Source organism: Polypterus senegalus, chromosome 10 (assembly GCF_016835505.1).
Source record: "Polypterus senegalus isolate Bchr_013 chromosome 10, ASM1683550v1, whole genome shotgun sequence".
Taxonomy (NCBI): Eukaryota; Metazoa; Chordata; class Cladistia; order Polypteriformes; family Polypteridae; genus Polypterus; species Polypterus senegalus.
This window is the reverse complement of record NC_053163.1, coordinates 128,957,131-128,984,150: the sequence shown is the minus strand read 5'-3', so window position 1 is coordinate 128,984,150 and position 27,020 is coordinate 128,957,131. Positions and strand designations below refer to the sequence as shown.

Sequence of the window (27,020 nt, the reverse complement as noted above, 5' to 3'; positions counted from 1 at the left end):
AAATGGAGCCTGTAAGATTCTTAATATTATTTTTTTTAATTGAAATGAGAAGCATTTTCATCACTTGAATTCGTTGTTCAAATCAACCTCTCTGGATAAAATAAAATGTGTCCACTGAGTGAAAGCTTCAGTGCTGTGTGTTTAATTTTACGTTGCTGCTTTTGTGGGTCTTTACTGTTAAAACCGAGCCAAGCCATACTGTGCCTGTGCTGTCAGCTTTCCATTTGGTTTTCTGCTGCCTTATGAAACAGGAGGGGATGATGGAAAATAAGTGTCACAGTCCATTAAAATAAGTCCAATCCATGTGCCCACTACTTTTTATGTGGAGACTGGTATGGATTTATGTGGCACAATTTTGATGAGGTGTGTGTAAGCAAAAATAAGACAAAGGATGTGCAGAGTAGCCAAAAAAGTTTAAATATACACCCCTCACAACTCTTTAAAATTACTTCTGAGGTCTGAACTACTCAATTTAAGCACAACCATGGTTGCTTATTCTAAGAATTCATGATTTTAGTGTTGTATGGTTGAATAGAATGTGAGCTGGAGTGATGGACTCTCATATTTGAAGATGTCAAGGCTGAGGGAACAGTTCTGGTTCAACTGGGCATGGTGGTGGAGACCCCTAACCCTTGGTAGGCTAACTGGCAGTTGAGAGTATGCACAGATTTGAATGGAATGTCTTCTGCATTGGGGTGGCACACCATCCAAAGGTGGTGCTTGCTTTGAACACAACACAGGCCCCTTGATTCTGTAAGTGGGGGGGAAAAAAACCACAAGTCTAGAAGATGGGAGGATGACATCAATCGAATATTTTAAGATTTTAATTATCAAATTTATTGACAATTGTATTGCTTTCCAGTTTTTTTTTATCTTTATCTTGCTTTTTCAAACATATGTCCAGTCTTAAGTCGTCCCACAAAAAGATAATCTCTATTCTTTAAAATATCATTTTAGACGGCATTTATACAACTAACAATGATATTAAGTAATGGAGAAACAGTTTCAAAAGGGATAGAGAAACCTTCTAATAAATGATATAGTATATTGTCAGGGATGTATGATCCTACTCTTACTCCTGGGCTGTTGAGCAAGGTCCTTTACCTGAAAATTTCTGCAGGGCAGTATACAGCAGCATGCAAAAAGACAGATATATAAAAATAAAAAATGTATACAAACCTGTGCAAGTGATGTAGAGAGAGAGGTTGGGAGCATGTGTTGCCGGACCCAACTCATGACAAACCACCCAGATAGGGACCAGAGTGCACCTGTGTAATGGGTGATACTTCAGCACCACACTGGAACGATGTGAGGATTTTTACAGTGGCTGAAGTGCCAGTCCTGCCAGCAACCTCTCAAGTTTTCCTTGTAAGTTAGAGGACCTGCTTACAGGGTTGGATGCAAATTAACATCATACCCAGGACAAAGCAATTGCAGGTTAAGGGCCTTGCTCATGGGCCCAACTGAGTCGGGTCACTTCTGGTGTTAACAGGATTCAAACTGGCAACCTTCAAATTGCTGTTTCATCCCTAGCCTCAGACCACACCGCCTAGTACTATCTAGTACTTCTGAAAATACGTGGAGTTTGAGATTCTCCTATGTTGTCTGTTTTGTCACAGTGCTTATGAAGTTTACTTGGAATAAGAATTATACAAATAATTTATTTAGCACTTTTCTCACTACTCAAAGCATTAATACAAACATGTCTGTATATTTAGGGAGTGCTGGTGTTGCAGACATGGACAAAGACGGTCTTTTGCTACTACAGATGTCTTCCCTGTAAGACACAAACTCAGCTTTTAGATGTTGCTTTGTCGTCCTCGCAATATGCAAATCTTCTGCAGTGAGCAGTAAAACCAAAGAAAGGAGTACATGATTTGAGGATCTTTAACAATGGCAAAATTTACTACTGGTTGTGAAGCATTTTGTTAGAATTGTTTTTTTTTTGTGTCGGGGATTGTATGAATGAACACAGTTCACCAAAATTTCAGCCAATGTCCTCGTCCTGTCTAGCAATGTGTACCGTGCTGTACAGTGTGAATGTCTGTTATAATGTGATGGGCATCTAGAGTTAAATTGAAAGGTCAGAATCAGTTTAACATTGTTTGCTGCATAAGAAAGTTTTAATTGTTGTTTTTTGTGTTCCTTTCATAACTGACATCAAAGCCTCTGTGTTATTGTAATCAGAATCACACTCCCTTTGTATTTTGTTGCTATGATGGAAATGGAAAGTAAAAGCTGCCAAAAAGCAATTTAGCTCTGAATGGCAGAGTGGAGGAGAATCAAAAGATGCGTATATAATTGTTTACTTGGCAAACGCCTTTATCAAGGGTACCTTAGTAGATCAGGAAGTATTAGAGTTGTTTACATGTGGTTTTAATGGTTGGTGCACTGGCAGGTTTTGCAATTTGTACGATGTCAAAAACAAGAAATTGCCATCCTGCAGTGGCGGTGTTCATCTACTGCTCCTGTATACCTGCCACTTGTCCAATCCCAGAACAAGGGATGGATGACTTGCATTCCTGCTTTGCTCTGATCAGGCTTCCATTTCCAGGCACATGGCCCTGTAATAGCAATGTACTTTGGGTAAAGGTATACCAAGCGCTGTCACGTGAAAGATTACTGTGAGTGAGGCAGGCAGCCACTCAAGAGCCCCATTACTGTGTGTTAATGTTAGAATAAATTGATGAGACATACACTCTTTAATGAATTTTTTGGATATTCTGTTTCATTTGCTATCTCATGTTTATCTTTTTTTTTTTCTTTTTTTTCTCAAAGCTTTCTGAAGTGTTTTCTCACATGTACATGTTGCTTTGTCACCGTGTATCGTGGTTTTTAAAGTATTTGTACAAGTGGCTGTTTTTCTTAAGTTTGGCATTTGACAGGAGTACTATGCACAAAGCATCAAGTCCACAAGTTGTGTGCTGCATCACCTATTCACACCCATACAAGCGCACTTGTTCACCCAATTGCACTCAGAACGACAGCCAGATCCTTGCTCTGACAGGACAAAGACCATTCATTTGGAACACAATTATTGTATCCCTTGATGTCTTTTTTTGTTTCTAGGACTCTGTACAATGGCAGCTATAAACATGCCTTTTGATTCAGTCTTTTAATCATGTTAGATCCCAGAGTGAGATAGACGGAGGCTGGCACCTTTTGAATGCCTCTATAAATTTGTCATGTCGGCAGCCATAAGTTATCTTGTGAATGATTTTGTTGCCGGTTTGTAAAATGTTATTTTTCTCCACTTTTCTGTGCTATTTCTTTGATTTATTGCTCTCAACATCTTCCTTTTTTGTTCATTATTTTTCTGAACTTGTTTTTCCTAATTCTGTGTTACAGGTGGTAGAGCTTTCTTGCAGCTTCATGTGGAAAACACTGGCTCACGCAGAGCTAGATTAGAGCTTGACCCCAGAAAAGACTTAGAACACAGGTTCCTGGAGATGTGAGGCAACAGTAATAACTGTTATTATCCTCCACACCCATTTAAAAGTTAAACATTGACAGTCAGTTGTGTTCGTAAGTCACTGAGGTTTAACATTTCTTTCTTTATTGTGTTTTTTATTTTTCATTCTGCTTTTTGCTTTGCACCCTCCACCACCATAACCTATTGGAGGAGCAAAATGTTTTAGATTCGTCAAAAATTTCGATAGGGTCCGCTGATACCGAAAACCTCTATCTCGATGATGGCTGTGTGTCTGTCTTTGTGAGAGTCTGTGTGTCACAGTTTCTTTAGGATGGACTATAGCTTAAACGGTGCGAGAGAAAAATACCTAACTCGAAACTATAGCCTGTTATGAGATGACAGTGTGCTGATTAGGGTTTGAGCCAAATCATGCAAGAGAAAGAAAGAGTCACTCTAGAGCAATGGTGCCCACACTTTTTCGGCTTGCAAGCAACTTTTAAATGACCAGGGGCCTCATGTATAACGCCGTGCGTAGAACTCGCACTATAACATGGCGTAAGCACAAAAGCCGAAATGTGCTTCCGCACAGAAAAATCCAGATGCAGGAATCTGTGCGTACTCCAGCTTCCACGTTCTTCCGCTACATAAATCCCGATCAGCGTGAAAACTACGCGTGCAGCGCATTTTGTAACGCCCCAAATCCTCCCAGAATTACGCCTATTTGAATATGCAAATCAATATAAATCGCCCTTAAGCGCAGCCTTCTGTGAAAAGACAATGGGAAAAGCACGGGGAAAATATAAGAATTTCAGCGAATACCAAGTGGAGGCAAAGGAAAAACATACTATTTGTTCAAATAAACCGTGGGATAATCAACAAAATGAAGTTGATCGAGTGACATAGCGTGTTGGAGAAACTTGAAAGCTCACATTCACAAAATCGCACAGTGCCGGAAATAAAAAAGAAGTCACATATCAAAGTTGCAGTGAAAACTTGCCGTGAGTTGTAAGCCCACTGTCTGAGTGTCATATGAAAGCTTATTAGGGTACAGAGAAAAAGGCACACGGTAGGGAAAAAGCACGAAATGTCAACTTTAATCTCGAATTTTCCACTTTAATCACGTAGTTTATTTTGTCATTTAGTAGAACATTATAAACTTTATATTAAAATCGTTTAATTAACCAGTTTCTCAAAATTACATCGTAATTAAAGTAGCACGTTAAATGCTTTGTTTTGTATTTGATCTTCTACTCGTATGTGATCTATTTGTGTGAATCACTACTTGCTTCTTAAACTGGCTCTCTTCCTCCAACTGGACACAGAGTCCATTACATTTGTGATATTACAGCTCTCTGAATAACTAAAATACTGAGATGTATACGTGATGTCATTTTCATGATGATAGGAGCTAAAGCGCATTATTAAACATGTGTTTCATGAGCCTCGTGCTCATGACAAGCATTATCTTTTGTCGAAATTTGTCGCTGCTTTTTAGCTGTGTTGTTATTTTCTCTTTCTGTTTTATATTCAATATATATTGGTACGCCAAAGAGTCCTTGCTTTTCTTTCCCCAAGTAACCGATCGCCACACAATCAGCTCTGTAATAGGCGTTAAGCCATCTGTAAGCTTAGCCGATTCTTCAAAACGTTTAAAGAACATTGAAATATCTTCGTAGTACATGTTTAATTATTCTATCCTTCACGACACTCCCAGTGAAGAATATAGATTATTTAAATGAAGTTAAAGTTTTATGTGTATAATTTAACAAACATATTTTGCTGCATTTCACCTTAAAAATGATATCGTCATCATATGTAAATATGCGCTTTATAAAGTGGCCCAGGTTGTGAGATATTATAACTGTAGTGCAAGTTTACAGTGGGGTGATTGTACTTATAAGTACAGACAGTTCTACAAGGAGCAATTGATTGAGTGCATTTAAAGTTCTTGGGATTAAACTGTTTTTGAACCGCGAGGTCCGTACAGGAAAGGCTTTAAAACGTTTTGCAGTGACTGAGACAGCGTGTCCTTAAAGCTGTATACCGATAATTCTCTTCCGATCAGCTGCTGCTGTGATTCACACTCAGATACAGTGATATAAATACTCCGAGTCGTGCAGTGAGAGTAATATGGAAAAAGATGATCCGCTGTGGCAACTCCTAACGGGAGGAGCTGAAAGAAGAAGAAGAAGAAGAAGTGAGAGTAACAACGCTAAAGCAGTTATGGTATTTGGAATACTATGGCTGTTCCCTGGACCATTATATTGTTACGAGTTAATTACAATCAGATGCATTACACTAATAAACAATATGCGGTTAGTTTCTGTGTATTTATAAAGCCGCGTCATGAAAATAATGAGTAATCACACAAGAACAGTACCATTGCTTTGACGCTGGGTGCCGCCAGTTTGCAAAACCGAGCGGAGAACTTGCGTACGACAAGGCATGAGGTACCGTGGAAAAGTGCGTGGCTTTACGCCAAGTGTAGGTTTTATACATCGCGATTTGAACGTGGAAAAGTTCTTACGCAACATTTCTGTGCGTACGCACCGTTTATACATGAGGCCCCAGGTCCGGGCCGGCAGAACGTCGGATAAGCGAAAATGTTGGATAATGGGAGGTGTTAAGGAAAACTGTTATAATTTTACACATTATGAAACTAATAATCATGTTTTACAACAAAACAGAATAAATTAACTGAAAAAATGAACTTAGATACAGAATTGTCTGAAGTTAAATACAGTATGTACTGTACTTAAAAAGTTCCATCCTGTGATGATTTAAAGAAATTTTTGATCGTAGTCTGCTTTCCTGGCTAGTGCCGTGTCTTCGCTGCCAAGTCTCGCCATCTTTGCAGCATTATTATGTTGATTTCTGTAGCTGCTTCTTGTTGCTCAATGTAATTAATTGCAGTTTCTAGAGCCTTAACTCCGTCACTCATATAGTCAACATCCGCATGAGCGTATACTGTTTACTACAGCATTGTGACTGCGTGTATGTGTGTGTTTGTGCTGTGACGTGTGAGCTGTTATTAAGCTTGAAACCGCAACAGCACGGTTATTTATTGTAGCGGGATCTGCCATTCTCCTATACACAGACACAGCAGTCAGGCAGGGTCGGGAGAAAGTAATACTGTGCCCTGCACATTTATAATGTTTCTTGTTCCTTGTATCACCCAATGATGGCAGGCGGTTATAGCATGTCTGCGATCTTTTCAGATTTGCTTTTATGGCGAACTGCTACAGCGCTGGGAGACGGCAATTGCTTTGTGACGCTTTTTCACTTGTCGTCCTGTTGGATGGAATCCCACAAGAGTTTAGAAACTCACACCAGCCATGATTCTTTTCAAAGGTAAAGTGCAGGTTAATTTGCTTTATGTATTTTTACTTTATATTTTGTATTAATCATTTTTATATGAGTAATTTTGGGTTGTGTGAATGAATCATCTGAGTTTCCATTATTTCTTATGGGGAAATTCACGTTGATATACGAGTGCTTTGGATTGCGAGCACATTTCCAGAACGAATTATGCTCACACACTGAGGTTCCACTGTAATTAGCTGCGGTGCAGTCGGGAGCAACAAAAAATAAACTACGCTCACGCTCGCAACTTGCAGTTCTTGTTGCCGATTGATTTTTTTTTTTTTTATATATATTGCGGTGTGACGTCGGATAATACGGAATGTTGGATAAGTGAGACTCTACTGTGTATATACACTCACCCAAAGGATTATTAGGAACACCATACTAATACGGTGTTTGATCTCCTTTATCCTTCAGAACTGCCTTAATTCTACGTGGCATTGATTCAACAAGGTGCTGAAAGCATTCTTTAGAAATGTTGGCCCATATTGATAGGATAGCATCTTCCAGTTGATGGAGATTTGTGGGATGCACATCCAGGGCACGAAGCTCCCGTTCCACCACATCCCAAAGATGCTCTATTGGGTTGAGATCTGGTGACTGTGGGGGCCATTTTAGTACAGTGAACTCATTGTCATGTTCAAGAAACCAATTTGAAATGATTGGAGCTTTGTGACATGGTACATTATCCTGCTGGAAGTAGCCATCAGAGGATGGGTACATGGTGGTCCTGAAGGGATGGACATGGTCAGAAACAATGCTCAGGTAGCCCGTGGCATTTAAACGATGCCCAATTGGCACTAAGGGGCCTAAAGTGTACCAAGAAAACATCCCCCACACCATTACACCACCACCACCAGCCTGCACAGTGGTAACAAGGCATGATGGATCCATGTTCTCATTCTGTTTACGCCAAATTCTGACTCTACCATTTGAATGTCTCAACATAAATCGAGACTCATCAGACCAGGCAACATTTTTACAGTCTTCAACTGTCCAATTTTGGTGAGCTCGTGCAAATTGTAGCCTCTTTTTCCTATTTGTAGTGGAGATGAGTGGTACCTGGTGGGGTCTTCTGCTGTTGTAGCCCATCCACCTCAAGGTTGTGCGTGTTGTGGCTTCAGAAATGCTTTGCTGCATACCTCGGTTGTAACTAGTGGTTATTTCAGTCAAAGTTGCCCTTCTATCAGCTTGAATCAGCCCATTCTCCTCTGACCTCTAGCATCAACAAGGCATTTTTGCCCACAGGACTGCCGCATACTGGATGTTTTTCCCTTTTCACACCATTCTTTGTAAACCCTAGAAATGGTTGTGCGTGAAAATCCCAGTAACTGAGCAGATTGTGAAATACTCAGACCGGCCCGTCTGGCACCAACAACCATGCCACGCTCAAAATTGCTTAAATCACCTTTCTTTCCCATTCTGACATTCAGTTTGGAGTTCAGGAGATTGTCTTGACCAGGACCACACCCCTAAATGCATTGAAACAACTGGCATGTGATTGGTTGATTAGATAATTGCATTAATGAGAAATTGAACAGGTGTTCCTAATAATCCTTTAGGTGAGTGTATATGTATGTGTATATATATATATATATATATATAGATATAGATAGATATAGATTACATATTATCTGACGTCCCACTGCAAAAAAAAAAAAAATCGGCAACAAGAACTGCAAGTTGTGAGCGTAGTCTATTTTTTGTTGCTCCCAACTCTACCGCAGCTAATTACAATGGAACCTCGGTTTGCGAGCAGAATTCGTTCTGGACATTCAGTATGCTTGCAGTCCAAAGCACTCGTATAGTATATCAATGCGAATTTCCCCATAAGAAATAATGGAGACTCAGATGATTTGTTCCACAACTCAAAACTATTCATATTAAAATGATTAATCTATACTAATAAAAGGCAAAGCCCTCACTGACTGACTGACTGACTGACTCACTCATCACTAATTCTCCAACTTCCCGTGTAGGTAGAAGGCTGAAATTTGGCAGGCTTATTCCTTACAGCTTACTTACAAAAGTTAAGCAGGTTTCATTTCGAAATTCTACACATAATGGTCATAACGGTCGACAATGTCTGTCATGTTGAACTTTCTTATTTATGGCCCCATCTTCACGAAATTTAGTAGGCGGCTTCCCTGCGCTAACCAAAAGCGGTGCTTTTGAATTCAGCTGAGTGAAAAATGACGGCTGTCCGATTTAACTGCGATTTTAGTTCCCTCTCCTTTCTCTTTCTCAGATCACTTTTTGGAAGGAAGTCAGTTTCATAGTTTTTATGAACAGTTTGAAAGTGCCTTTCCACATTTTCCTCCTTTGAAATAGCAATGATAGATTGACAGATCAAATGCACTTCGATTTTGACATTATGAGAAAAAAATCTTCTAATTCCACATCCAGCCCATACCCTTCCTAAACAAATATTTTTTTTAAATCCCTTCTTTAGTTGACATACATTGGAAGGCTAACTAGATCACAGCTGGAGTTTTCCAGTAGCTCGCGTGTTTGATCGTGCGTGTGGGATGACCAGTGTCTTAGAAGCAAAGAGATCTCAGATTGGCCGCACTGTATGTCAATCAAGTGGCAAATGCCATAGGGAGGATATATAGACTAACGTTTAAAAAAAATTTTTTTGAATGCAACACAATCTTAGGCAATTAATTATGAATTCTTGCTATCGTATTGTCCCATTTTACTATCAGAAAGATCAGCATCAGAGTAGTAAATAATAACTGAAATGTTATAGTTTGGGTAAGGTTCCTAGGGCACAGAGCCTGTTGACGCTCACGTCTGAATTTTGTTTGGCTTAAACTTCCAAAATTCCACTGCTGCCCACTTTTGGCCAGAGGTCATGGCTACAGAGTGCCGCCTGAGATTCTTAGCCAGTCATGTGCTGTTTAGCTTTGTTTATGTTGCCTGATTAGCCATCATTCTTGAAAGACAACAATTAGTTTGTACAGAAGAACATTTGTGGATGAGAAGAGCTCCGGGTTAAAGAGAATGCCTGAGGAATTGGCTCATTGTCCAGTGAAGTTGGTCATGCCCTCAGCACCTTGTACTGTCAAAGATGAGAGTTTCTATTTTAATGGTTAACTGGGTTTGAGAACAATGACATTTTAAAATGTTCAATGCAGCAAGTAACATTTTTGCTCTTGATGAGGCAGTTTCTGGTGCTTTCTATTTGAAAGTCTGTATTTGTTTCTCCCAAGGCTGTAGGAGAAGTTACTGTATGGGGACCCACATAATTTATAAACCCATTTGGCTCTGACAAGTATTATAAGAATTATAGTAAAAGTTGGATTCTTAAATTTGTATAGTGGGGCTGTAGCTGTCAGTATTATGTGTTCTCTAGAACTCCGTGCAGTAGTATGTTACACTGATGACACTATTGCTACCAGCTAAATCTGCCAACAGATGACTTGGAGGGGAATAGAAGCCCCTTTAAGAAGTTTTAATGTCTTTAAACAACGGTAAAATGCTATTTCACTGACATAAATAACTTTATATCCAAAATGTGCATAACTTTATCAAGTTGGAGGGAGTCGGTAGCATACTGTGAAGACAGTCCGTGTAATGTGAACTAGTCCACGACTTGCCCATACAAAATTTTTAGTCATGGAATGGGCTCTGTGTGCATGAGAGCGGACAAGCAAGAAGTGCTCACCCAGACGTACAATTGATATAATGCAGCAATGAGGAATAATGAATGTGAATGTTTTGCACCTCAAAACCAGAAGGGATGTTTGTCTGTTACCTACCACAAAAGAATAGGTGGGGGGGGAGACTGAGATTGCAGCTGAACTTGCTATACCTGTTAACTGATCAAACAGTGCTATCTTCGTCAGGCAGCACGCACATTTTTTGAGCACAGATCCTTGCCTTTATTGTCAGTCATTGTCCAACCCTCTACATCCTAACACAGGGTCACGGGGGTCTTCTGGAGCCAATCCTAGCCAACACGTTGCAAGGCAGGAACAAATTCCCAGACAGGGTGCCAGCCCACCGCAGTGCCTTAAATGTCTCCAGTATTGACTTATCCCAATGGCGCTCCATTACAATAAGATATGTTTACTCATAATTGCCGTCACTGTCATATTCATAGAAACAGTTTGATGTGATGGTGGCATTGTGATATGGATCAGTATTCTGCTTGGAATAACCATTTGAAAAGAGAAAATTGTGGCCATAAATGGTAGGCATTGTCTGCACAATCTTTAAGTACACTGTGGCAATTAAGAGCATTAAATGTCCTCCAACACCGTATGCTCTTGACACAGGATGCATTTGTGATATTTATATAAGATTCTGACCCTAGCAATTAAAATGGAGATGTCAGTTCAAATGGCATTATTTCAGTCTAGCTTAGTGAGCACATGTTGACTGTTGTCTAATTATTAATGTGTCCATAAACCTATGCTGACAGCAGTAAAATTGAAAGTCTTTGATCATACTTTTTTGCCTGTTTTGTTGTTTGGTTGAACACATATCCAGCATTATAACAGTAATTCCTGTGTACTAGGAGACTTGTTTAGGAGTGATCAGGTTCAAATAATGAATGAATTAGTTATCCCTGGGCAACCCTGGTCTCGTGAAACTCTCAGGAGCTCAGCATCAGTGGTCCGGGCCTGCAATGCAAGTATTTTTAATTTTGGTCTCTATAACACAGGTGTTTAAAAGAAACTGCTGCAACAGAGCCCTGCTTTAAACTAAGTGCTCAGGGCACGATAAAAATATCTGACTTGGCCATGCCATAGCTGGGCATTTACAGTTGTTTCTATACTTGTGGTCGTCCATTTGATGAGTGGCTCGCCCACATAAGCACACTTTGTCCTTAAGTGAACTTCTGTGTCTAAGTGCCTCCAGCATGTGTCAGTTAATCTACTCAGTTACAGTGACCGAACACAATGGCAGCCTGTCCTGAAAGGAGCTGCACCTGTACCTTTCCTGCAGTTTAATTTTGTAATTTTAAAAATAAACAATTATTTGTGTTACCTTATGCTATTAAGTTTATAAAAAAATATTTTCCTATTGCCCTGTAATAGCATGTCATCTACTATGTGAAGTTGGCATATTTCTCATGTATACTTGCATCTTTCCACTCAGAATGGAACGACCTGGGGCCTCGTGTATAAACGGTGCGTATGCACAGAAATGTTGCGTAATAACTTTTCCATGTTCAAATCGCGATGTATAAAACCTACACTTGGTATAAAGCCACGCACTTTTCCACGGTACCTCATACCTTGTCGTACACAAGTTCTCCGCTCGGTTTTGCAGACTGGCGGCACCCAGCATCAAAGCAATGCTACTGTTCCTATGTGGTTACACCTTATTTTCCTTGTAACAATATAGGGAATAGCCATAGTATTCCAAATACCATAACTGCTTTAGCATTGTTACTCTCACTGCACTTTCTTCTTCTTCTTCCTTCAGCTGCTCCCGTAAGGAGTTGCCACCGCGGATCATCTTTTTTTTCCATATTACTCTCACTGCACCACTTGGAGTATTTATATCACTGTATCTGAGTGTGAATCACAGCAGCAGCTGATCGGAAACAGAATTATCGGTATACAACTTTAAGCATACGCTACTTCAGCCACGGCAAAACGTTTCAAAGCCTTTCCTGTATGGACCTCGCGGTTCAGAAACGGTTTCGTCTCAAGAACTTTAAATGCACTTAATCAATTGCTCCTTGTAGAACTGTTTGTACTCTAAGTACATAATCACCTCACTGTAATCTTGCACTACAGTTATAATATTGCACAACCTGAGCCACTTTATAAAGTGCGTATTTACATAGGATGACGATATCATTTTTAAGATACATATCACATATACACACACACATATATATATATAAGTGTCTATATATGTGTGTGTATAGCTTTGGTCACTGAGTGCAAGGGAAAAATAATAAAATGTAGTCTATAAGTTATTAAACAGTAAAACATTAACGTTTTAAGAAGTACAGGTACATTGAGCACTACTGGAGTTATTGGGTAAACTACATTTTAAAGACGGTGTAACAGAACAGGTAAGTAGTACTAACAGCAGCTAAAATGTATATGGATCATCTCTCCGTAGCTGATCCCTTTTGAAAGGCGCTACACGACGGCTGTGGTATAGAAATTACATTTTCTATGTGAACGTCCAAATTTCTGCCTCTGGTAATGTGCCTTACCGGCATTTAAAGAAAATTAGTTTTGTGTCCTCTGCAGTGTTAAGAGAGAGAGGCTTTGGTTTGGGATAAAAGGAAAAAAGGTGTAAAGAAAGGAAACTTGCCTTTTTCTTTTAGATAGTATAGAGAGATGTGTTCGCTGACGATATGAGCACCTTTTGGGGACAGTCGCGGTGGGTCTTGTGTAGACTGGTGAGACGTCCCTGCCATTAATCAGCTATGCGTGTCTTCATAATCCGAGCTGACGACCTCATAATCCTATACGTGCAAAAAAAGTGCGAATCGCCTTAATATTAGTTTGCCACAATGTAGAAAAGGGGTCCCTTGTTTGCACTTGTCTGGGCTATAGCTCATGGGGAGGATGAAAAAAATTAAAAGTGTTCACTTTGACTTAAGGCAGAAGCGCAGGCAGCGTCTCAAAGGCCGGCACAGCTATGCGCACGCGCTGGCTGCTCGACTTTCGCTGGGCAGGAGACCCCATTTTTGCAGACTCGTTCACGTGATCAAAAGTCGCAGTGCTCTTTGGAGGTCATTCTCATATACAGTATATATCTATATATCTCTATCTCTATCAAAATATATCTATATCTATATCTATATCTATATATATATATATATATATATCTATATCTAGCAAAATACCCGCGCCTTGCAGCGGAGAAGTAGTGTGTTAAAGAAGTAATGAAAAAGAAAAGGAAACATTTTAATAATAACGTAACATGATTGACATTGTCATGAGTGTTGCAGTCATATATATGCCTGCCTGAATAAGTCACCCTCGCTTCGCTCTTACTTTTTTACCGTTCATTTAATCATGGCTAGTGGCGGAAAAATTATAAAATGGAAGGAGGATTACACTGAGTATGGCTTTACCAAAACGATTATTGATGGCGAATTGATTATTCATAAAGCTTTAATTGGTGATCTGTTTTTCTGTGTTAACCTCATATTTTTTCATACTTCTTCTCAAACCAAGGGGGTGCGATGGTAAAAAGAATCGAGAAGAAATGAAAACATTTTAAAAATAACGTAACACGAATGTCAATGTAACCTTTTGTAAGTAGTGCCTTGAGGATTCAGTGTGGAGAAACTCTAGAGACAGCGTGTGTATTAACTTGTGGATTTTTCTGTGAGTATTTGGTGGCAGTGTGACGAAGTTGCTTCGGAAGACGGCGTTAGCCGCGGAGCTCAGCTCAGAGCGAAATGAGATGAATGGGAGGGGAGAGGATGACGTCACTCCTCCACCCGCCTTAACTGTCAATAACCCCACAAACACAGTCTCTCGGAATTTGCATAAGCACAGCCTTTGACCAGCAATTTGAACTTAGTTAGAAAGTGATCATTACTGTCGTTTATACCCTGCATCGTCCTCATTAAACTTGTATCCCGCATTAGCCTGTCTATGAACTTAATTTAAACTTTAGTTTTACACCGTGCTTTGTTTCTGAAGTAGCTGCAGGCATGAATATGCTTGTACAGTATGTGTCACTCGCTCACTTCTTATTGTTTTGCTGCCTTCTCAATTGTATAATGCATGTTTTCTTCAGCGCTTTTTTGAGCTCTTCCTGGTTTTCTACGTAATGCGTTGACAGTCAGTTCACGTGATTATGTGGGAAGCGTGATGATGTCACACGAAACTCCGCTCCCCACGGCCATCGAGCTCAACTCCATTACATTATATGGAGAAAAATAGCTTCCATTTATGACCATTACGTGTAGAATTTCGAAATGAAACCTGCCCAACTTTTGTAAGTAAGCTGTAAGGAATGAGCCTGCCAAATTTCATCCTTCTACCTACACGGGAAGTTGGAGAATTAGTGATGAGTCAGTCAGTCAGTGAGGGCTTTGCCTTTTATTAGTATAGATAAAACAGAAAGAGAAAATAACGCAGCGACAAATTTCGGCAAAAGTTAAATGCTTGTGTCATGAGCATAAGGCGGCTATGTAGTGTCTGCGACGGACGTGGCCATCCGCCGTGCATAAGATACCATATTGACATTGGCGGGCGAAGGAGCCACCGATTCTTCCTCTGCCTAGGGCTGCCACAAGCCTCGAAGGTCGCACACAATCACTGCGCCGTGAAACCCATGATTAATAACGTGCTTTAACTCCTATCATCATGAAAATATCACGTATACATCTCAGTATTTTAGTTATTCAGAGCTGTAATATCACGAATGTAATGGATTCTGTGTCCAGTCGGAGGAAGAGAGCCAGTTTAAGAAGCAAGTAGTGATTCACACACAAAGAGCACATAGAAGCTCACATACAAAACAAAGCATTTAACGTGCTACTTTAATTACGATGTAATTTGAGAAACTGGTTCAGTTAAGATGAAGTTTATGATGTTCTACTTTAATGACAAAATAAACTACATGACTGAAGTTGACATTTCGTGCTTTTTCCCCCACTGTGTGCCTTTTTTTTTCTCTGTACCCTAATAAGCTTTCATATAACACTCAGACAGTGGGCTACAACTCGCCTTTTCACGGCGACTTTGATATGTGACTTCTATTTTATTTCCGGCACTGTGCGTCTTTGTGAACGTGAGTTTCTCCAGCACGCTATGTCACTCCAACTTCCTTTTGTTAATTATACCACGGTTTAATTAAACAAATAGTATGTTTTTCCTTTGCCTCCACTTGGTATTCGCTGAAATTCTTATTTCCCCCCCGTGCTTTTCCCATTGTCTTTTCACAGAAGGCTGAGCTTAAGGGCGATTTATATTGATTTGCATATTCAAAGAGGCGTAATTCTGGGAGGAGTTGGGGCGTTACATAAAGTGCGTGCATGAACGTTACTTTTCACGCTGACCGGGATTTATGTAGTAGAAGAACGTGGAAGTTGGAGTATGCACAGATTCCTGCATCTGGATTTTTCTGTGCGTAAGCAAATTTCGGGTTTTGTGCTTACGCCATGTTATAGTGCGAATTCTACGCACGGCGTTATACATGAGGCCCCTGGAGTTGTGTAGATTAGTAAGCACTGTCCGTATCCTTGCTAAGGTGTGGGCATGCACAACTTTTCATGCTTCAGTGCATACAACTTTCAAGTAACAGACAATGAAGTGAGCCAAGAAATCTATTAATCACCTAACCTCCAAAAAGTATTAACCGCACAAACAACCCATAGGCATATCCTTTGAAAACTGATGTTAAAGTGACCCAGTTAGTTTCTTATGTTTGTGCATGGCATGAGGAAACTGGCATGTGTCAATCTTCAGAGGGGGGGAGTGACACGTTCTGGAGTAGTATAAAAGGAGCTGTACTGAACAGTGAGCGGATCGGAAAAGGATAAGACAACACTAGGTGCAACAGGGGCAACTTACATTGGTGGTGATTTCCCCCATGAAGAACCTGTGGGAGACAATTTAACATACAAAAGGAAAATAAACTGTTTCACTTCAGCTGTAATTTTAGACTCTAAAGCTAATGTAGAGCTTTGATTTTTAGCAGTTATCTGTCAAATCAATTTCCTGTGGTTTTAATAATTTTTCTCGTACAGAATGATCCATGTAGTACTTAAATGTAAGTTACACTTGGTGATACCATAGGAAATCACTCAATGGAAGGTTTTACATGTCTGATTGTACTGTACAATAATTTAGAATAAAGTAAATTAACTTTTATAATTATGTACACAAACGCATGTAGAGTTAAATGAACAGGAAATTAAATCAAATGAACTACTTCCATAATATTTAATTTGAAACTAAACATATTGGGTCAACTGAAGTAAACAGACTGCATAGACAGATTGGTACAGGGATGACTTAATGCCTCTGTCCAGGTTAACCTTTATAAATTTATTGTGTTATGTTTATATTTTTGTGTGTTAATCTCTTGTCTCTTCATCCTTAAACATATGCCTTGGTATGGCAAACAGGTGGTTGTCTATCTTATTAATTTCTTTACATGTATATTTAAATTATGCATCTCAAAAACTACTTCTGCAGAAGTTTTGTAAATCAATTAGCCTGGTTACATAGCTAAACAAAGCAGACTGCAAAAATCCCAGTCAAATTCTGTTGCAGTTATTGTTGGACGTAGTTGAGGACAAGTACTGAAATAATAGCAATAGGCATGCTACCTGGAACTAGGCAACCACAATGTTACATGTTTGAACAATGTTACTTCCAAAAAACTTCACCTATAATTGTACATTTTTTTTTTTTGCATTCAGGGTGGATATCTCAGAAACCGCTTGTCCTAAAATTGTTGCTCTTTATTAGGGTTTATGTGTTCAGTAGCTCTTCACGAAGCAACAAAACACAACATATTTTAGTGAAAGCTGTAATTTTAAGAAGTAAAAAATCAATTTTAATATTCCACACTGATGAGATGCTAAAATCACTTTTTTTCACCATTTTGAATGTTGTAAAATAAAAATCTGAACTTAATTCTATAGTGAATTTTTGACCTCATCAGCAAACATAAAAAACATCCATAGTCAAATTCCCTGACCATTTTGTTTTCTCCTGTTGGCTTCATTATATAATAAATTGTACATACTTCAATAGTTTAATGAACAACCTGTCTTAATAACAACATATACAAGTGTTTTTTTTTTTAATATATAAACACAAATAGATAATTATAATACATAACAGTAAGCAGTACAGTACTCACAATATAATATACCTGAAAATTTTGGCTCATTTTTGCTCATGCCAAGGCAGTCCTTGGAGGGAACTTTGGTCACTCTATATGTGAGACTTCCAGTCTAATGGTGGTCTATTCCTTGTAGATATTTTAACTAGACTCTTAAATTAGACAAATAGGGGTAAAAATGAATGTACATAATTCTGTCATATTAACATGGCTCTTATATATCATCTAGAAACATTTTAATGGAACACAGTAACACTATGTCTGAAACTCATTATTACTCAGTCATAAAGTAGATGATAAATTAGATTCTTTGTCCATCATTCCAAAAGAAAAAAAGAAGAAGAAGAAGAAGAATCATGACATTGAGTCAGGCAAATGATTCTCTTTAAGGAAAAAATGTAGATGCTGTTGGTTCCTGAAAAAGTGCCACAGTTTCCTTTATCTAAAAATTGTCTAATTTTTAAAGTCTTTGTTGTCTTCTGTCTTGCTTTATTTTTCAAGATGTGCTGCACCCTGAAGTAGAAAGTTAAGTGTTAATGTTGCTGCAGGCTAGGCTGAGCAACCCATTGACTTCCTGATGGGTGCTGTGCTGCTCTCTTGCAGGTTTCCGTGTTGATGCATAGTCTTTTTGTTTCCTGTCTTAGTGGTGTTTATACTCTTGATCCCCTGCTGTTTAGCACGACTGCTATGTGAGTAAAGCTGAACTCTGCACCAAATGTTAGTTGGACTACTGATGAAAATCTTAAAGGAATACCTTTGTAAAACCTTCAGTTTGCTCTTTGGACCGTTGCCATCATCTAATGTAACTTTGTTCTTGATTCAGTCTTCCTCACAGTTTATCGTCAGTATTATGACCCCACTTGCTCCTGCTCTTAATTTCCCTCCCTTTGTGTTTAATATATTTTTTATTTTGTGAACTGTTGTTCAGGCAGGTAAAATGTTAAATTAGAAGAGGGGGTTAAAATCTAATCCTGTGGTTTAGCTCATTAAGCCCTAGACATACTTCACACAGGTGTTAAAGCCCAGTCAAGTGACACAATCACAGACAAAACGCTTTCATACATCATATACTTTCAGTCACTTCACTCCTAACACTGGCAGCCTGTAAAGAACGGTGTCACAACAGCAGTCGTTGATCACTGGCGGTATCTTACAAGTAGAGTCAGATTTAAAAAACATTAAGTGTTGTGAAAATGTAAGTTTAGCATATTTTTCTTTTGACTTATGAATTTATTTTCCATATTGCATGGTGTGATTAATGCTGCCATATAGCTCCAAGGACCTTAAGTACGTGTATAGAACATCCACACTAACTCTCGCACAATACCTGTTTAGAATCACTAATTACCCTAATGTGCAAATTTTTTTAGATGTGGGAGAACATCCTGCATAGACATGTGGAGAACATTAACTCTGCTAACCACAATGCTGCCTTGCCACCCACCCACTAATACAAATCCAGATATCATATTGTATGTTTGAGGTAAAGTTGCAGTAAGTCCTGTGCTGTTTTGCTCCTTAAGGACAGATTTTAAGGCTGGCATATGTTCAGATGCTCTACTTGTCATTTACCCATTCATATATAATAAAGCTATGAATATGCAGTATAGAATCAGTTATGACTGGCCATTAGTTCATAATCGATGATCTAAAAGAAGTGAGCTGTCGCAGTTCATGCCATGTTGTTTAGAGATGTGCTCCCTTAGGTGTCCCATAGTCATAGAAAAACAATAAATTCCTGTAGCTGACAGTCATTTGTGCTGCCTCTTTCTTGAGGTTATAGAGTCAACCTACCATTTTATGTAAATGTACTTGCTTAACCAAGAAATGAAGAAAGAACACAACAAGTGATCCATTAATCTATATTATATACAGTTACGTTAAATTGCCACATTCGGTGTGTTATTAAACAAACAAAAAAAAAAATTCTTACAGATAAGACCAATCAAAAGTGCAAGGAACTTACAAATAAACAAACTTTTAAGAGTCCATGGTACTTGGAAATAGGCATAAGGTATCTGTTTAGGAGTTGGACAAACATAAAGTGAAAAGTATAGCCTTTTAAAATGGAAAGGAAAATAGTTTGATTGGAATGTGACCACTGTTATAGTAGCTTCATTTATAGACCTAGAAAGAGAGGTCCCTTTTGTAAACGGGCACTGAAAACTGACTTTATTACCTGGTTATAAGGAGCTTCTTGGCCAGACCTTACGAAATTTGCCCTTCTCTGAGCAGTAGTGCCACTGCTCTATTCTCTTGTACCTTAAATAATGGAGATAGTTGGGTGCTTTTTCTGCAGTCCAAACATGCAGTACAAGGTAATTTTGATATTTCTAAATAAGGCTGCATGAGACTTGTGGGACGTGTTTTGATGTGTTGGTTCAGCTTATTTATCAGTGCATATAGAACTGTCATGATGTGCTCTTATCTTTTGTACTTAAATGATGGCTTCCTCCAGCTGTGCCAGTGAAATGTGGTCTGCTGGCTTTTAGCTGTGTTTTTGTTTAGTTTTATGCCAGTCCATATGGTTCTGGTTCTGTTTAGTAGTATTTTTGAAGATTGTGCTGCCAAGGTTTTCTGCTTCTTACTTTTTTTATTTCAATGTTCTTCCACAGCTGTCGAAGCAGCAACAGAAAAAGTCTGGTGGTAGGAACACCTTCACCGACACTGTCGAGACCTCTGTCTCCCCTGTCAGTGCCAACAGGTAAGAACACCCAATGTTGTTTGTTGTTTTTTTTTCTTTAAGAAGTAGGAGTCTTTTTATCTAAGAGATGTGCCATACTCCGCCAACTAACCATATGCAAGGAGCCAACTCACGTGCACACGCCTGCTATCCCGCCCCAACTCCTCCCAGAATTATGCCTCTTTCAATATGAAAATCAATATAAATAGCCCCTAAACTCAGCCTTCTGTGAAAAGGCAATGGCTAAAGCAAGAGGGACAATAGAAGAATTTCAGCGAACACCAAGTACTATTTGTTTGTTTAAACAGTGGTATAAACAACAAAAGAAAGTTGATCAAGTGACATAGCATGTCGGAGAAACTCAAAAGCTCACGTTCATAAAGTCGCACAGTGCCCAAAATAAAAAAGAAGTTGTCGGATATCAAAGTCGCCATGAAAAGGCCGTGTTATATGAAAGCTTATTAGGGTACAGAGAAAAAAAAATGAAAGCATGAATTGTCAACTTTAATCCCTAAATTTCCACTTTAATCACGTAGTTTATTTTGTCATTAAAGTAGAACATCATAAACTTAATCTTAAAATTTTTTAATTTACTAGTTTCTCAATCCCATTGTAACTAAAGTAGCATGTTAAATACTTTGTTTTGTATTTGATTTTTCTATGTGTGTGAATCACTACGTGCTTCTGGGCTTCCTCTTCCTCCAACAGGACACAGAATTCATTACATTTGTGATATTATAGCTCTCTCAATAATTGAAATACTGAGATGCATACGTGATATCATTTTCATGATAGGAGCAAGTTATTAAACATGGGAATACGGTGGCAAAGTGATCGTTCATGTCTTACGCAAGATGCTTGCTGCGCCGTGTGCTACCTTCGATAAAATACTTTATTGTAGCAGTACTGTCTCTTTCAAACGTACTAACCTCCAATTCCTGTCCTTGCGTTTCTTTATCCAAATACCCAATCGCCACACAATCAGCTCTGTAATAGATGTTAAGCCATCTGTAATGCTAATTCTTCAAAACTTTTAAGGAACATCGAAATATCTTCGTAGTTCGTGTTTAATTTTTCTATCCATCTGTCTTTCCAGTGTCGCGTCAGCACCAGCAAGAATACAGCGCGAGGCAGGAACAGTCCGTGAACGGAGCACCAGCAGCTTGCTAGCGCAAGCACCGTGTAGTTAAAAGTTAAAAGTTAACGGTTTGACTGTATAATATAATATATTTTGCTGCATTTCATTTTAAAAATATCTTCTTCATATGTAAATACGCGCTTTATAAAGTGGCTCAGGTTGGGCAATATTCTAACTGTAGTGCAAGTTTACAGTGAGGTGATTGTACTAATAAGTACCAACATTTCTACAAGGAGCACTTGATGGACTGATTGAGTGCATTTAGAGTTCTAGGGATGAAACTGTTTGTGAACTGTGCGGTCAGTACAGGAAAGACTCTGAAGATTTTGTCATATGAGAGCAGTTCAGTAGACAGCGTGGCTGAGGCAGTGTTCCGAGTGGTGCAGTGAGAGTAATATGGAAAAAGATGATCCGATGTGGCAGCCCCTAACGGGAGCAGCTGAAAGAAGGTGCAATGAGAGTAACAAAGCTAAAGCCGTTCTGGTATTTGGAATTGTTTGGCCATTCTGTGGACCATTATATTGTTACAGGTTAATTACAATCAGATGCATTAAACTAATAAACAATATGCGATTAATTTCAGTGTATTTATAAAGTCGTGTCGGGGATGTCGATCTAAAAAAGAAAGTGTAACCACACTGGAACAGTAGCACTGCTTTGACGCTGGGTGCCGGCAGTCTGCAAAACCGAGCGTAGAACTTGCGCTACTGTGGAAATGTGCGTGGCTTTACGCCAGGTTTAGGTTTTATACATCGAAATTTGAATGTGGAAACGTTCTTGCGCAACATTTTTGTGCGTACGCACCATTTATACATGAGCCCTCAGGTCTTTACATTTTTTCCCCTGGGGTTGGTCTCGTCCGATGCGAGAGATGGACGTCTGAAATGGAGCTCCGCTAGCAGTGGTGTTATTTTTCATATTATTTGCTTATTATCCTGAGATATCCTGTATTTATTCAACCCGAGTGGGACTGCTACAGTATATGTAAGCACATATAAACATGGCCAACAAGAAGGGGGGTTCGAAAGAATGGAAAACTAAAGCTACACCCAAGCTGCGATCAGCAAGCCCCAGCTCTAGATACGGCCTTTCAGAGACAGACCTGGATCAGATGGACGAAAGCACAGACTCCTCAGGACCACGGTCTGCTACATCGTCGCCGGCTAAGAGCGAAAAGGGGAGCGGAGGTGCGATCGTGCGTGCAGATCTGGATAGCTCGCCGATTGGAGAAGATCAAATGAAACTGGAAAGGGCCTTGAAGTCTGTGGCTTCAATTACACAATTACACGAGCCTGGAGCAGCGGGGACACTGGCTACAACAAAGTCTGCTGCTTCATCTACGGTACAAGAAAGCACAATTGAACTATCTGAACTGAAGGTGTTGCTTGCTGAGCTCACGCAAAATATAAAGAAAAGAGAGAAGGCTAATGAGAAAGCAAGGGCAAAGGCACATGAGAGACTGAAACAGGAGATGAAACAGGCAGATAAATGGCTGCGACAGGAATTCCAACAGGCAAATGAAAGGCTGCGTCAAGAGGTACAACTTGAGCTTCGACAGGTGCTGGGTAAAATTGAAGAGCGCATTCAGGAAAACTTGGTTAAACTGAGCACGCTTACTGATCAATTGGGGCATTTCAAGGAGACATTCACGAATCGGATTGAAATGGCTGAACATTTAGCTGTCAGTTCCGAATGCAAAAAACTTGGAGACAGACTGGCTGCTTTAGAAGATGGGAGTAGAAGGTATAATGTCAGAATTGAAGGTCTGCCGGAGAATCGAGAAAGTTCAAAACCTGTGAAATTCGCAGCTGAACTTTTTTCTAAAATAATCGGGGACGACTTTAAAGCAGAATCTGAGATAGCAGTGGCTTATCGCAGTACGCTGATCAAACACCGTCAGACCCGACCAAGATCTTTTATACTTCGTTTTGAATGATTATCATTTAAGCTAGAGGTGATGGCACTCCTCAGAAACAAGGAAGATGTAATATATGAAAATAACCACATTCTTACCTTCCCTGACTTCTCTCCAGCAACAGCTACTAAACGCGCAGCCTTCTATAATATTAAACGGCGGCTATGGCAAGCCAGTGTCAAATACAGCATCCTGTATCCGGCAAAACTGAAAGTGGAATGGCAGGGTCAATTCTATGTCTTTGCTAGCAAGGAAGCAGCAGGAAAGGAATTAAGAAAGCTGATCCCGGGACTATTCTGATACATAATAGTGAGTCATGGCGGTTAATGATAAAGCAAAGATTAATAATCTTTTATGATCTATTCGTTTTAAAATATGGGTTTTTATCAGCATATATTCTAATATATTCTCATTATTAGTATTACTAGGGCGCTATCTGTTTATGTTTTATTGTGCTTAATTATTCTTTTTTTTTTTTTCTCTTTTTCTTTTCTAATTATTTCATCTCTACCCTAAACGAGACTGTTCAATATCATACCCTTGGTTTACTGTTATTGCTATTACTGCATTAAGACTTGTTATGCTTCTTCTGGACACATTTTTAGCACCATCCCCCGGGTTTATTACCTTGGTGTATCATCTTAATGCACTAAAATTGCTGAAGACTATATATATATTTTAAGTGCAAAACTCCTTTTTTTTTTATTTTATAGAGATATCTCTATCTTTTAACCCTAAAGTGCCGCTGCTTTGGAGCTTGTTTTGCTTTGGACGTACTCTGTCTCTGGGTATGTCAGAGTACTGGGACTGTGTGGCTGTACCTAATCTATCCTCTCAGTCTTTATAATTATAATAAGACTATAAAATTACATCAAAAACTCAGAATCAGTGTCTCCATGATGGGACAGTTAACTTCGTAAGCTGGAATGTTAAAGGCCTGAATCACGAATTAAAGAGAGAGAAAGTACTCTCTCACCTAAATGCTAAAATAGTATTTTTACAGGAAACCCACTTACTAAGCAAGGATCAGTTCCGCTGCAAAAGACTGGACTGGCCAAATGTTCCATTCTAGTTTTACAAGAAAACTAGAGGTGTGGGAATTCTCATACATAGAACAGTACCATTTGTAGCATCAGATGTAGTATTGGATCCTGAAGGGAGATATGTAATGGTCATGGGAGACTTATCTAACTGTAAAATGATTTTGATAAATGTTTATGCACCTAATGTTGATGATAAGGAATTTATACAAAATTTATTTGCATCCATTCCCAATCTGAACACTCATAAAGTTATAATGGCTGGGGACTTTAATTGTGTTCTAAATCCACTTTTAGATAGGACTTCCTCCACAGGGGAACGCATCTAACACGCAAAGATAATTACAAAGTTTATAACTGATCACAACTTATCAGATCCCTGGAGGTTTTAAACCCAAATTCAAGAACATATTCTTTCTACTCACCAGTACATCATTGCTACTCAAGGATTGATTACTTCTTTATAGACAATAACTTCTTGCCTAAGATTAAATCTTGTAAATACGATGCTATTGTTATTTCTGACCATGCACCTATGATCTTGGAGCTAAAATTACTAAGCCCCATACACTCACCCCGCAGATGGGCCTCAACCCGCTTCTATTAGCTGACGAGAACTGTACTGAATTTATATCCAAACAAATCAAATTCTTTCTAGAGACAAATACATCCCCGAGATCTCTGCAGGAATACTCTGGGAAACTCTTAAGGCCTTCTTAAGAGGACAGATTATCTCATATCTTTCCCACAGAAATAAATCCGCCAAGAAAGTAGCAGAGATAAAAAGTAAATTACTAAAATAGATGAAGAACATGCCAGACTACCAAGCGAGACTCTACATAGGAGGAGGCAGGCTCTACATTCAGAATTAAACCTCTTGACAACTAAAGAAACTGAACAACTAATTTACAAATCCAGACATCATTATTATGAACATGGAGAGAAAGCTAATAAGCTTTTAGCTCAACAAATTCACAAGCAAGAAGTGCAACGCAATCTCGTAATCACTAACATAACGGAGATAAAATCATCGAACACAAAAATATAATGCACACTTTCAGAGACTACTATAAATCCCTATATACTACTGAGTTTAAAGAAGACAATACACAATCTAATGCATTTCTGGATACATTACAGATACCACAAATAGACGCTTTTAGTGTGGAGGAACTTGATAAACCTCTGCATTATCAGAATTACTAGATGCTATAAAGTCACTCCAAGGTGGAAAGCAGCAGGCCCTGATGGCTACCCTGCAGAGTTTTACAAGAAATTCTCCGCTCAGCTAGCTCCCTCCTATTAGCAACATTTACAGAAGCCAGAGATAACCAATCTCTTCCACAAACCTTTCGCCAAGCACTAATCACTGTCTTTCCAAAACAAAATAAGGACTTATTACAATGTGCATCATACAGACCAATTTCACTTCTGAATAACGACGTTAAAATACTCTCTAAAATCATAGCTAGAAGGATGGAGAAAGTGCTCCCTGTAATATCACAAGACCAAACTGGATTTATTAGGGGCCGCACTTATCTTCAAATCTTCACGCCTGTTTAATGTAATATACTCACCAACTAAATCAAACACCCCAGAAATATTATTATCATTGGATGCAGAAAAGCATTGACATGATTGAATGGAAATACCTTTTACTACATTGGAGAAGTTTGGGTTTGGCCCAACATTTGTGCATGGATTAAATTACTGTATACTAACCCAGAAGCTTCAGTTTGCATCAAAACATTTGCTCAGACTACTTTAAACTAGAACGTGGCACTAGACAAGGATGCCCTTGTCACCGCTGCTGTTTGCATTGCCATTGAACCACTGGCAATACATTGTCGAAATACTGATCAGATAAAGGGGATTAGCAGAGAAGGACTGGAACAGAAAATCTCATTATATGCAGATGACATGGTACTGTATATATCGACCCAGAAAATTCTGTGCCTGCAGTCTTAGCAGCACTCACAGAATTTCAAAAGATCTCTGGTCTCAGAATTAATCTGAATAAAAGTGTACTCTTTCCAGTGAATTCTCAAGCATATAATATTAGATTAGACACCCTACCTTTTATCATTGCAGAACAGTTTAAATACCTAGGGTAAACATCACAAGTAAACATAAAGCTCTTTGTCAACAAAATTTCGCTCTGCATGGAAAAAATTAAACAAGACTTGCATAGATGGTCAACCCTTCATCTCACACTAGCTGGAAGAATTAACACTGTTAAGATGAATATTCTTCCTAAGCTCCTTTTTATTTCAAAACATCCCAATATACATTAATAAATCATTCTTTAAGCAATTAGATTCAACAATAACCTCATTTATTTGGAATTCAAAACATCCACGCATCAAAAGAGCGACCCTACAAAGACAAAAGGCAGAAGGCGGCATGGCTCTACCTAACTTCCAGTTTTATTACTGGGCAGCAAATATACAGGCGATAAGAACCTGGACACAAATAGAAGAACATACACAGGCTTGGACCGCAATAGAAGTAAAATCCTGCAGTACTTCTTTGTATTCCTTGCTCTGTGCTCCAATAAACACACGTTATCGGCAATACACTAATAACCCAATTGTGCTCCACTCACTTAGAATCTGGAACCAATGTAGAAAGCATTTTAAGACGGAGAAGCTTCTATCTGTGGCACCCTGCAAGAG

The 27,020-nt window shown here is 39.0% G+C and overlaps 1 protein-coding gene across 8 annotated transcripts in view; it reads left to right on the top strand.

Annotated features, from left to right (window-relative positions):
- Nucleotides 1–27,020, top strand: part of mast3b (microtubule associated serine/threonine kinase 3b) — a 198,735-nt gene that overhangs the window by 75,498 nt on the left and 96,217 nt on the right. For all 8 annotated transcript variants that reach the window (XM_039766609.1, XM_039766604.1, XM_039766608.1 and 5 more), the window contains one exon: nucleotides 20,185–20,273. In XM_039766609.1, the coding sequence (XP_039622543.1) occupies nucleotides 20,185–20,273 (89 nt within the window). The remainder of the gene's footprint in view (nucleotides 1–20,184; nucleotides 20,274–27,020) is intronic.